A 13381-nucleotide genomic window follows, 5' to 3' on the forward strand; every position below is an offset into this window, starting at 1 on the left:
ATCACTGGCTTAGGTATAGCCTTCTTTCAATTCTCTATTTGTTTATGGAATAACAGTTAGACTTCTATTTTATATACAAATATTCATGCAATTAGAAATACTTTGCTATTTCTAATAATGGCTGAACAAGAGTCGAGTCCTTGAATGGAACTTGCCTATCTTTTGCTTATGTTCAAAGGCAAAATAAGGTGTTACCAAACATACTTGTATCTAATTAGCAGGAGTCGGTATACTGCACATAAATCTGTTTTAATTGGCAGGGGAGTGATTAAAAATATTTTTAAATTGAATTTGAATGCTGTTAGGTGATATGTATGCTGCAGGTTCATCCAAAAATGCCCTCCTCCCATTCTCTGTGACTACAGAACTCGATTTTCACCCATCTTATGTTTCCTGACTCTGAAGGCATTTGCATTTGACATCCATGTTTAAAGACTCAAAATTAATATCTGTCCACTCCTGGAAACTGGACCCCTAAACACAAAATTTTTCAGTGCACTGTCTGTATAATACAGAAAGTCATACTGCTACTGAAAAGGTCCCTAAAAGAAAGTTAATTTAGTATGATAGAGAGTACTTGAATAAGAATCAAGAGACTTGGGTCCTGGTCCTTGTATTATTACTGACTAGTTGGTAATCTCAGGGAAGCTTCTCAAATTCTGTGAGACTTCCCTCAGCTCCCCAATTTATCCTACTATTGTTCTACCCACTTTTGCTCCTTAGAAACCGAGACTCATCTTTGGTATTTTTTCTGATCAGTTATATTCAAACCATCAGTAAGTCCTGTTCATTTTACCTCTAAAACATGAGTTGAATTTAGCTACCTCTCTCCATATCTTCTGTAAGAACCCCAGTCCAAAGTACTATTATCTCTCACTTGGATTAGAGTAATAGCTTCTTAAGTGGTCTCCTCGATTCTGCTTTTTCAAATGAAGATTAGATTATTTTTACTTTCTTACTTAAAACCAGGACCTAGAAAAAAAATTAAAACTTTTTATTCTGGCCTAGAAGGCCCTGAATGATCAGCCCTTGCCTCTATCTTCAATCTCATATTGTCTTGTATCATTCAGCCATGTTGGCCTTATTTCTTTCTTTTTAAAAATATATTCTTGAATATAATACTCATTTTAATGTTCTGTCTTTTAACTCTAATATCTAAGTCACATTTGTTTCTCAGTTAGAGTGTGAAACTGACTGCTTTAATCCATTCATCGTCTGAGTTACGTTAAGGCTGACTTGTGGTCTGTCTTCAGGTCACCCCTGTTCTTAGGGTTTGGTTCTCTGGGGCTTTTCATTGAAAGTCTGGTGTAACTTTTTGTCCTCAGTGTTGAGGCATCATGAAAGTATAAACCTCAAGAACATTATTAATTTCTAAATCAGGATACCTTTGACTACAAGTAACAGAATCTCCAACTCGCAAAATTGCTTAAACAATAGAGAAAATTTATTATTATATAACAAGAAGACCAGAAGCATAGACACTCCAGAGTTAGGTAATTCAGTGGCTCAATGATTTCATACATGGTCTACAAAGGGTTCTTTCCATGTCTCTACTGGATCCTCTTCCATATATTGGCCTATATAACAAAAGGAAATCCCCTCATAGTGGCAAGATGACTGCAGCAGTTCTAAACATCACATTCATACATGGCAACATTCAGAAGAGACCATATCTTCCTGTAAACTCTTGAAGAGTGAGAAACTCCTTCTAAGAAGCCCTCCAGAGAAAGCTCCTCATCTCTCATTCATTGGACTTGTATCACCTGCACATGTCTAAACCACATGTGCAAGGGAAATGGAATCCTGTTGATTGACTTAAACCAATTGGGGTTTACTTCTTGGGTCTGGTGTTGTGATTGGGACCAGCCTCTTCCAAAATACTGACCATTGGCAGGTGCTAAATAGAGTTTTTTTGGTGGAGGATGGACAATAAATATTACCTGCTACAATATACTAGTTAGATTTTAAATTATATCCAACTATTAGACATTGGAATGAAGAATCCATTTTGTATATTTGCATCATTAGTAAATGCCTGGAGTTCTAAATGCAGTTTTGATAAACAATTGGTGTGAAATATAATAGGAATCATTTGGTAATCAAGAAATATGAAGCAGACTTAATTAACATTGAAATGATTTTTAAAATAATAAATGTTTCTAAGGTTCTAAAAAAATTTCCAAAATATGAGCTTCTTAGAAGAGTGTTTGCCATTTTTGCATTTATGTTTCTTTTTAGTCCTAGCAGGTAAACTTTCTATGTAAGCATTTATTTTGTTTGTAACTAATTTTTCACTAATGAATTTCTCTGCAAAATGATGGATGCAATTAAGAATGTATTTAAGAACTAAATATAATCAGTCCCCTTTTCTAATTTTAATTTGTTTCTGTATTTTCCCCTCAAACATACAGGTGATATAGGCCATGTTCCAAACAATAATAATCCCTATTTACTCAGTCATACCCATAGAAAACTGAAAGTGTTCTGGAATGCAATTTGGGAAAGTGAAAGAGATTAGCTTCTAATGTTATCATGTCATTTGGTACACTTACAGTTAATGTCAGAGAGGCTGGGTAATGATGTAACAAATAAACCACCCCAAAATCTCAGAAAGGTTTTATTTTTTGCTCTTTACACATAGCCGTAGGAGTTCAATGGAGTATAGACAATTCTACTCATGTTGTGACTCAGGGACTCAGGCTAATGGAGCAGCTACCATTTCAGATGTGCCATAGGGAAAGGGGAGCTCTGGGGAAATCGTTCTGCCAGCAATTACATGTGCTGTCCAGAAGCTACACATGTACTTCTTCTCACATTCCATTGGTGAGAACATGGCACCCCAACTCATGGGGAAGTATGATTCTACCAGGCCCCTGGGAGAGAGAGAGCCAGCAACAGTGTCGAGCAGTATTTTTGACAACTGCAAAGATATACCATTGTGCATCACTGCCTTTCAATGGAAGGGCAAATATGACCCTAAACCAACAGTTAGTTTTTGGTTGTTACAGACAAAATGGAAATGCTTCAGTTAGGGTGGTGCTCTGTATCCTGGGGGTATTACAAATACAGCTCCATGGAGGACAACAAATTCTGGTTTTATGGCTTTGAACTGTGATAAGGCTTTACCCTCACATTAAGAGTCACGTTTAGGTAAAATGTAGCCTTTTCCAAATCCACTCTGTCTTTGTGTATGGGTGGTATCAAGCAGGTAATGCTTGGAGTGCATTTCCAGCTACCCAGTCTAATTTTCTCTTCACTTTCTATTCCTGGGTCTTCTGTCCACATTGCTTTGCTATCATAGATTGTCAGGTTTTCTATGGCAAACATTGGGCCATCTCTATTTATTTGGAACAAAGGGTGATTCATTCCAAAGAGAATTTAAAACTTTTAGTGCTGATGTTGATCATTGTGGTCATACCTGTATGAAGAGCACAGGGGAGAAGCACCTTTCATCAGCTTAGGTAGATAAGGAGTCTGAGTTCTCCAGCCATTCTTACCTCGGAACACTCTAAATAAGCTCATGTGTGCCTTTGTAAGTCAGGCTTCAATGGCAAGGTTGGCAATAGAGAAAGTATCTTGTTTGCTGGAAATAAAGGATGAAGTCCAGCTATTCTTCTCCATTGGTGTTAATAATAATACCTCAATAGTTGAATGTGCATTTTGTTCTAAGCTCTTAGTAGTTGTGATAGATAGATAGATAGATAGATAGATAGATAGATAGATAGATAGATAGATATAGGCAAGGGCTGATCATGCAGGGCCTTCTAGGCCATAGTAAAAAGTTTTAATTTTTTTCTAAGTTATAGTTTTAAGTAAGAAAGTAAAAATAATCCAAATTTTCATTTGAAAAAAGCAGAATCAAAGAGACCATTTAAGAAGCTATATAGCTCTAATCCAAGTGAGAGATAATAGTAGTTTCAACTGGGGTTGTTATAGAATATTATATATAGGACATATATATACATATTCCAGCCAATTCTTGGAACAAATAGAATGAATTGGCTGGTATTGTCCTCATTTTCATATGAAGAAATTGACTCTCAGACAGGTTTGTCCAAGTTTAAACAGCTACTCTGTGTCTTAAACTGTTATCAAATTTTAAGAATTTAGACTTGATTGTATTTTATTAAACATCCAGTTCTTTTTTTTTTAATTTCTGGAAGATGTTAATTAATTAACATCTGTACCATTAATTTTTAAACAGTAACTCACTGCTTTGTATTTTGTGTAGTACTGGTATTTTACCTTTAAAATCTTCCCAGTAGACTATAAACACCTCTCAAATCTCTGCATAATTATAGACTTAACTCCTGTGACTTAGCAGGTATTCAGAAAATCCTTGTGAGTGAATGAAGGATGTATGTGAGGCTCACAAGTCTGGCTGAAAGCTACCGTGTTTCCCCGAAAATAAAACCCGGTCTTGTATTAAGGTTTGCTCCAAAAGATGCATTACGGCTTATGTTCAGGGGCTGGCATCCTGAAAAATCATGCTAGGGCTTATTTTCTGGTTAGGTCTTATTTTCGGAGAAACACGGTACTACCTGTCGCAGGCAGGCAAGGGCTGCTGGCTTGAACTCCAAAGCCGATTTGCCATTGTCTATAGAAGCAGAATTAACAATCTGTCCTTTTCATCTAAGTAGAAGAGAAATTTTTTAGAGTGACTTTTCATGCCCAATTACAAAAAAAAATAATGCATGATGATTGTAAAAAATCTAGAAAATTTAGAATAATAGGAATGATACAAATAAAAATAAATCCAAGTTCTAGAGATATTTTTTCTCCCAATCATGGTTTCAAAAGGCATTCACACACACACACTTTATGTAGCTATAATCACACATAATATTGCAACCTGGTTTTTCACTTTTTATTATGTCCTTTAAAATCTTTTTTAAAAGATTCTTGTCAGTGGTCTTGTACTGTTTCATGATATGGAAGGGCCCTAATTTATTATTGGACATTTAGGCTCTGTCATTTTTTGCTATTATAAATAATGTTGTCATGAACATCTTTCTATATAAACCTTTGTGAGCACGACTTTCAATGCACCATCTGTCCCTTGGAGTCCCTTGTCTGGTGACACCCACCTCTACTAACTGACATTTGACACGTAGAACTGAAGTTGCGTAGTTAGAACTTGTCAAGATGACAAATAGGGTAGCAGTGGCCTGTCTCACTCTCATAAAATAAAATGGATACAACTATAATTTTGTAGGCCATTTGTTTGGTTAGACGCTTGATGCCTCATTGATTCCACACAATGTATTCCAAAAGAATGAAGGTGACCTTAGAGAGAGGCAGCCTTTTAGAATCCAATTAATCAAGCTTCGGGGGGTTTGGTGCCCAACAACACCCAGAGATATCATGATCTGTCAGAATCTTGTTACTTAGAACTGGAATTTAGGAAGGGATGTGAATTAGGTTTAGCTTGTTGGTGCTCTTCTGAAAACAACAGGAGAATTCAATCTTTAAAACTAAGGAATGTTGGTTGTGTGAGTTGCAGGCTTTTGTAGAAAAAAAAAAAACCACAACAGTAAAATATTCTGAAATTTACCGAAGGCTGTCAAAAAGAGGAACTCATTAGTGGAGCTTGAATGTTTCCTCCCCAGAAGACTGGAGTTTAAAATAATAGTTTTAAGAGTTCTGCTTTCAGGACCTCTGAGATATATAACATGCAGATTTATAAAGTTCTTTAAACTGGGGTCTCATTTATTTTGTCAGTATCATGCAAAATCAACAAAAATTAAAATCCATATTTTAAAAAAGTACCTAATTTCCCGTTACTTAAGCTACAAGCATACATGCTTAGTATTCATCTCTAATAGCCTAAGAGGATAAGGCTTTTACTTTTGATCTAGAATTTATTTAATCTAAGAGTGTGGTAGAGATTCTAGGTCCAAATTCCAGGTATTATAATACGTTTCAGTTTTGCTCTCTGCTTCACGAAGACAATTTTACCACTAGCTCTTAACACTTATTGTACTAAACTGGTGTATTAATATTAATATCAGAGTGTGAAAATTTCAACTGGTAAGTGGTATGCAAATTAACTTAATGCAGACTTGAATGAATTAGTGCACTCAAAAAAATCTTTTGCTACAAAGGTAGCTAAAGTGGTAAAGAGACTAATCATTAAAAGGAAAGATTGCTACAAGTAAAAGAATAACATATTTTAAAGCAACGTGACTGATTTGAATCAAGCAATATGAACGTAATAGCTGGTGTAAGTCTTTGATTATATTACGGGGTGCACACAGAAAACATCTTTTTTTTTAATCACAGTGCTATGGGTTGAATTATGTCTGCAAAAAAGGATATGTTGAAGTGTAAACTGCTGGTTCCTGTGAATGTGACCCTATTTAGAAACAGGATCTTTGCAGATGTAGCGTAATTAAGATGAGGTCATTAGAGTGGGCCGAATCCAACAGGACTGCTATCCTCATGAAACAATGCTAATTTGGGCGGACAGACATGCATGTGAGGAAGATGATGAAGACAGCCATGTGATGAGGGAGGCAGAGACTGGAGCTCTGCTTCTATGAGCCAAGGAATGCCAACATTTCTGACAAACACCAAAGGCCAGAAATGGCAAGGAAGAATTCTATCCTACGAGTGTCCGGGGAACATGGCCTGCTGACACATTGATTTCAAATTTCTAGCCTCCAGCACCGTGAGACAATAAATTTCCATTGTTTTCAGCCACCTGGATTGTGGTACTATGTTATGGCATCCCCAGGAAACTAATACAGCTTTCACTATGTTCTGCCCAATTCCATGTTGTTCTTGCTGATGTAAGTCTTGGACAGATTATATAGTATTCTGGTCCGTTTCTGTTTATAAAAGTTGTCTGGTTTTAGTCTCCATTCTCATATCCAATTTGCATTTCATCGCCTTCCCCACCTCCAGTGTCAGCCAGGCCTGCGGTAGGGAAGGGACGAGGGTTGCTTTTGTGTTTCCAAGCTCTCCAGCATCTTGGAAGTGGTGAGGTGGGGTATGTCTCATTCTAGGACACTTCCCTCCCCTCCATCTGTGGGCTCTGGTTCTCTGGTGTCAGAAGCAAGGAGGTAGACTAGGAGAGATGGCAGGAGTTGTTTGATGTAACAGTCAGTGATGTGGTGTCACTTCTGCATTTGTTCTTACTAAGTCTGGTATATGTTATTGATAGTCCCTGTGCTTTCTTGAGTTGGTGTTTTGCTTTACTCCTACTTGCTCTGTCCTTCCTGTGAGAGAGGCAGCTCTGCCTCCTTTTTGTGCTTTCTTTAAGTTTGTATCTAAGATTCAGGATAGCCTCAGAGAGCCTGCCTTTCCTCTTCTTTGTGCTTCTTCCTGCACAGCCAGAGAGAACCACTAACGTTCTCCATTCTTTCCCTATGCCTTGGGACTCAGATGGAGAAAGGGCTGCGTCTCTCTCCTTCCTAGTCCTGCCTCACCATTCTCTTCTCACTATAGAAATGGTGCTGACCACCCTTGAAAGCATCCTGCCCTCAGCACTCTCTAAGCAGGTCTCATGCTTCTGTAGGGAGAACTCCCTGGTATGGGGAGTTCCATGTCTCTTAGGACCTCCTCCAGCACTCTGCTCACCAGTGGCAGCTCTAAGATGCCACAGCACCCAGCCAGCGAGGGCTGCACTGTATATCCTTGCTGTAGGTGTCCCCGCACCCTACAAAAGATGATCTCAAGGCTTTCCCATCTTCTTCCTCTCCATCAAGGGGACAAAACGGGCCTCACTATGAGCCACTGCCTTCATGTGGCTGCAGATTCTCGTGGTTTCCCTCTCCCGCAGGCCTGCTGTATGACCTGGACAGTGTGAGAGTTGGGTAGACTGGAGCCAGTTCAGTCCTGAGGAAAGTTTCTTGGCTCAATTGTTAGTGGCTCTCCTTAGGATATGGGAGTATTTAATGACTCTTTGCCCTCAGTTTGGGGTCTTGGAAGTGTTGAAGGCATGAAGTTTACAAGAGTAGTTTGCAACACTCTTGTAGTGAGAAGGGAGTAGGAGTGGCCTGAGATAAAGATGGTTACTGACTCCTGGGAATAGAAAAATTCCCACTCAGGAGCTATTACACCAGGAAAATATGTTTTCTGTTTCTAGGTTTTTTCCTTTCTCATTCCCCTTTGACATTGCAAGATGTTTTAGATTTTGTCAACATCCTATGATTAATGAGATGGAGGAGGAGCTGCATTTAATATATAAGGTCTCGTGAGGGTGCAGCCAGGTGGCTCTGCTCGTAGCCCCTAGGTGGGTTTTAGAGGTAGAGAATCTGCTTCCACTCGCTTGCTTGGAGACTGGCTGGCTAAGGTTTGGAGATCAATGACTAAATCAGGATTTACTGTTTGATGATTCCATGTCTAAACTAATAAGTGTTCTCAAAATGTGATCCCATAACAATCATCAGCAGTATTACCTGGAAAGTTGTTAGAAATACTTGTTCTCAGGCCGCACCCCAGTCTATAGACCTAGAAACTGGGGGTGGGTCGCAGGCATCTGTATTGACAAGCACTCCAGGTGAGACTGAAGAACGCTAATATTTGCAAACCACTGTTCCAAAGATGCTTCTCTTCCCCAATTCAAAGTGACACTCGAGCCTCTCTAAGAAATGGATGTTTACTTGGTATGGCCTAATACAAAAGATATGATTTACTTAAAAAAAATTCTCTGATGATTTTCCATCCATCACACACTTCAGCTTAAAAACTTTCTAATGCACTTTAATGCAGAGTCAAAGAGAATCTCTTTTCTTTTTCCCAAAAGACTGGAATTTTAGAAGTGTATTAACTACTTTAAACAGGCAATTTACATTTGAGTCCAATCATCCTTCCTGGGACGCTTCTTACTCTGGAATATTTCCCTGCATCTGATGAGGCTTAAATGTGAGACTCACCCTTCCCTGCATTATTCTCTCCATAGCAATTGTCACCATCTAACATATTACATATTTTATGTGCTGCTTTTGTTTTCTTTTGTATGTCTTCCTCCACGTGAATGTGAGCTTCTGGAAGGCAAGAGATTTTGTCTGTTTTATTCACTGCTGATTCGCCAGCACCTTAAACAGTATTTGGAACACAGTAGACATTCAGAATTATTTGTTGAATGAATGTATGAAGGTTAAGTTTCAAGAATATGTTTTAAAGTTGTAAATTTTTATGTTTATTGATTAATTGAAGAGCATTATAGTGTTTGTTCTTATTTCTACTTGTGAAGATGCTGAGTACCACGGGCTACACAATGTCCTCAGAAGTTCCATCATTTAGTGCAACATGAACAGAAGAATTTACTAGATTGATATGAAAGGTGTTAGCCAGGATATGCTACAGGGTGTCATGGGTTGGAACTGGATAGTGGAGGCTAACACATTAGATGCAGGGAAGAATAATTATATGAAACTAATACAAAAATGTGTCAGTGACTTCTGGATACATCAGTCTACTGTTTGTACAAGAATGCCCTTTTGAAGGGATTATTTTTGGATAGTAAATCTGTTTACCAGTAATTGCGTTAGGCCAAACACCTGCCAGGATGCAGTATTTCCACTTTCCTGTTGGCACATCTGACAGTTCCTACTTCACAGATGTTCACTGTCTTCTTATTCATTGATGATCCCATTCTGACGCAGTAGAGCTGGTTTCCACCCTTGATGCACTGGGAGGGCAATAGGCAGACACATTTGGAAGTGGAGGCTGCAATGAGACAGAGACAGAGAGAGAGATAGGGAGAGAGAGAGAGAGAGAGAGAGAGAGAGAGAGAGAGAGAGAGAGAGAGAGAGAGAGAGAGAGAGAGAGAGAGAGAGAATATGTGACTTACCACAGTACGTTAGGGTTTAATTTTACCTAACTTGTCCCAGGGTGGTGAGCTCCTTGGTGGCAAAATAAATGAGAAAACTGAAAAAAAGGCAATAATGCAAAATACCCAACTGTGGTTGAATACAGTGAACAGGATATAAGAGAGCAGAATGCTTCTTTTTTTGCCAGACTAATGTACTCTTTCCTATTTTTCTCCACATGTCCAATTTCTACAAGTCTTACCTTGTCCATGAAGTGTTTCCTAGCCACTTACCCCAACACCAGTATTTTATTTAACCAAACTTTAATGGTGTAAACTTGTCAGTATTACATTTGACATTTTTATACTTTCTTGTTAGTTAGCTATTCATATGTCTTTCCCCCAAGACAACTACAAGTGATTTGTTTGAGAGCAGTAACTATGGTTCATCCATCTGCATGCCCCACTCAGCTTTTACCAAGGTGCTCAAAGAATTCTGCTTCATCAATTGATTTTAAATTCTAAATTTAGGTGTAGATATTTAAGGTGCAGAATAAGTATTCAAAAAGAAAGTATTTGGTGGATCGGGGATAATTCGTGTATTCAAAATTTCTGAGTCAGCCTGAGAATCAGCAGTGATTGCATTAATAAGTAGCTTCTTTTAGGCAGATATCAGTTCTTTCCCATGTGTCTCAACTGATGGGACAAAATTGGGCAAGGAAATGGGGAGATACCCATATGCAGTCTTTCTGCCTGTGGTAGGAAACATTTCATGAAAAAGCATCCATTTCCCTTCTACGCCCTCTGTCAACCAGCTAGAGAAGATTCTAGTTGTGGAAAGTCTTCTACATTGTTAGAAACAGGGTATGGTGAAGGACAGGAGACTGTTCCACCCCTGGGGAGGAAGTCAGCTCCCTAGGCTTCTGGAAAGGCCATAGTCACTACTCTTTGAGCATGGTTAGAGCTTAAATGCTCTCAGCAAGGTTATTTTCAGACTAACAGCAGAGGCCTTTTCCACTTCCTCCTTTAATTCATCCTCCAACACTTCGTTCTCATGCCTTCAACTTCATGAAACATGTCCAGGCCAGAAGATATTTATGTCTCTTATAGCTCTTATCACATACTGCCTTGCATTAAAAGTTATTCATGAAATTATTGTGTAAAGTTACTCCTCCAACTACTGTGAACAGTATAAGTGTACAAAATAAATCTTCGCCTCCTATTGGTTGATAGTGAATATTTTTGAAATTCAGACAGAACACTTAATATTCATAACACTAGACTCCTTTCAAAACCATTCGTGTTTTAACTTTTGAAAAATGAACTTCATGTAACTTTGAAGTTCCATTGTAAACTTTTTCTTATTTTATTTTAGAAAAAAAAGGAAATGAAATGAGTAGCAAAGTACACAATGTAATCAAGAACACAATTTAATCAAGGTGATATTCAGTGCAACTCAAGATTAATAATATCCCAACTTGCCATGAGTGGGTTGGGTATGAAACACATTTTCAGCTTTCTCTTTCTTCATAAACGCTGTGGTTTGTACATTCATGCTGTTCTATAGTGCTGCTTAAACTGGATTCTGTGATGTTGAGTTTTGCTCACCAATTAAAAAGGCTGACAGAGGCAGACCATATCTGCAGGGCAGAAAATGCTTTCTGTTTTCTGATTGTGTGCAGGAACAAAGAATATTATAAATGACATAAATCTCTTAGTGAGAAATATTCATGTTTTAGTGTGTTTACCCCAAGACTGTTTGCTAACTTGAGCACTATTGTTAAGTATTCAAACATTTTAGTGTTCTTCCTTTAGACAAATTTAGACTCCCGGAGACCGTGGCCTTTAGATAGAAGTACAACAAAGAACTATAGTAAAGACAGTAAAGTCTGTCTTTACTGTAAATAGTAAAGACAGATTTTTATGAAATGGTAAGCCACAGATTATTTGTTATTCAGACAGATTTGAAAAAGAATAATTTGTGTAAAAATAGCAAAAAAAAAATCTTGAAATAGAAGAGTTCCATGAAGACCTCTTTTCCATGAAAAATAAGGAGGAATGAAAGTTAACCCGGAATACATCCCTAAATGCCTGAGCGACCTATTGAAGTAGACAGACAGGGGCTGTTTTTATTTGACCTGCTGTCGAAATTCCTTTTACTTGCTGTATGTAGTTTTGAAAATAATATTCTTACACTATGATTTTCAAAAATAGGTTATATTTTAAATACAAAATAATGTTACATAATACATAATGTAACATAATGTTACATAATGTTAGCTCTTTTCTGCTACAAATTTCTGTTTCTGAGAGACATGTCAGCTGGATCATGTTGCTGGGTCAGTCAGTGAAAGAATGAATAATAGTATTTATCTAGAAGATGATTTAATAGTGATTAGAATTGGGCACTGCACGTAGCAGTCCCCGGTTTGCTGTTTTTCACAGTGGAACAGCCTTGCTCAGATATGGCTTGAAGTTTGGAATCCCCAGATAATGACCTCCTGAGTAGCAACCATCAGATGGTTCGCTGACCATGGTGTCTGCGTCTACCCTCTGACATGAGTTCAATCCTGCCATCTAGCAAAGGTGCTAGATATTGATAATCAGCTTTAAGTGGATCGGGAAGAAACTTTATTTGGATAAAAAGTCCTCTCCCATTTTCCAGGACTGAGTTGAAGGACGTTGGGCTAGAAAGTAAAAGAAGAGTCAATGGGAGCAATAGGTTTTAGTCATTTTTTTGTTGTTGTTGGATGTAACGATTCAACAAGTTTCTATTGCAAACTTTATGTCTCACCTTAAGTTTTTGAAGAGTGTCACAAGGGAAATCTAGCTGCCTATTTGAGTTCTGTTAAATCCTAATCTCCAACCCATATTTATATATTATATGAAGCTTAGTTGGGCTATTTCGGGGTCAAACTTCATCGTAGAGCAAATGTACTGCTGTGAAGTTTCTGCTTCTAAGCAACTCACAAATAAAATGCCGTTGGCCAATACACTTACAGAAAATGGAAATGTAATGCCACTTTTTAAGTATCACGTTGGCAAAGACATAAAGAAGTGATAACTCCAAGGTTTGTGAGGGTGTAGGAGAGCAGTCTTTATCATATGTTGTAGATAGGACTATAATATGATAAAAACATTTCTGGAAAGCAAGTTGATACAACAGACTTTATAATTTTAAATAATATTTAACTAGAAATTCCATTGTCTAAGGTATATTGTAAGAAAATAATCTTACACTATAGATTTATCTGTGATAGATTTGTGAATCCAGCATTGTTTATAGTAGTCAAATATTGGGAAAAATCTAAATGCCTAACAGAAGATTGGTTAAATAAATCACAAAATTTCCATGTAGGCTTTTGCTGACACTGAAAATTATGTGGCAGAATAACATATGATGATGTGGAAATAGTTTTATGATACAAGTGCAAAGCAGAGATATGTAAAATAGGATGTAGACTGTGATCCTATTTTATTAAAAAAAATTTGTAATATAATCAGAGCTGCCCTGAAGTGTGTGTGACCTGGGGAAATTTTTCTTATGCCTCTCTATATAAACAATTAAAGTCACTCCAAATCAGAATGTCAGTACCATACTAGTCCTCCAATGTGAAACAATCT

General features: G+C 37.6%; 1 protein-coding gene across 7 annotated transcripts in view; it reads right to left on the reverse strand.

Moving 5' to 3' along the window:
* Positions 1–1416: 1416 nt before the first annotated feature.
* C6 (complement C6) overlaps positions 1417–13381 on the reverse strand; it is a 64188-nt gene continuing 52223 nt past the window's right edge. For 3 of the 7 annotated variants that reach the window (XM_033111046.1, XM_033111049.1, XM_033111045.1), the window contains exon 18: positions 9245–9675. In XM_033111046.1, coding sequence (XP_032966937.1) covers positions 9494–9675 — 182 coding nt within the window. In that variant the 3' untranslated portion in view covers positions 9245–9493. The other 4 variants (XM_033111044.1, XM_033111048.1, XM_033111043.1 and 1 more) reach the window with 4 other exon arrangements.

Source organism: Rhinolophus ferrumequinum, chromosome 7 (genome assembly GCF_004115265.2).
Source record: "Rhinolophus ferrumequinum isolate MPI-CBG mRhiFer1 chromosome 7, mRhiFer1_v1.p, whole genome shotgun sequence".
Lineage (NCBI taxonomy): Eukaryota > Metazoa > Chordata > Mammalia > Chiroptera > Rhinolophidae > Rhinolophus > Rhinolophus ferrumequinum.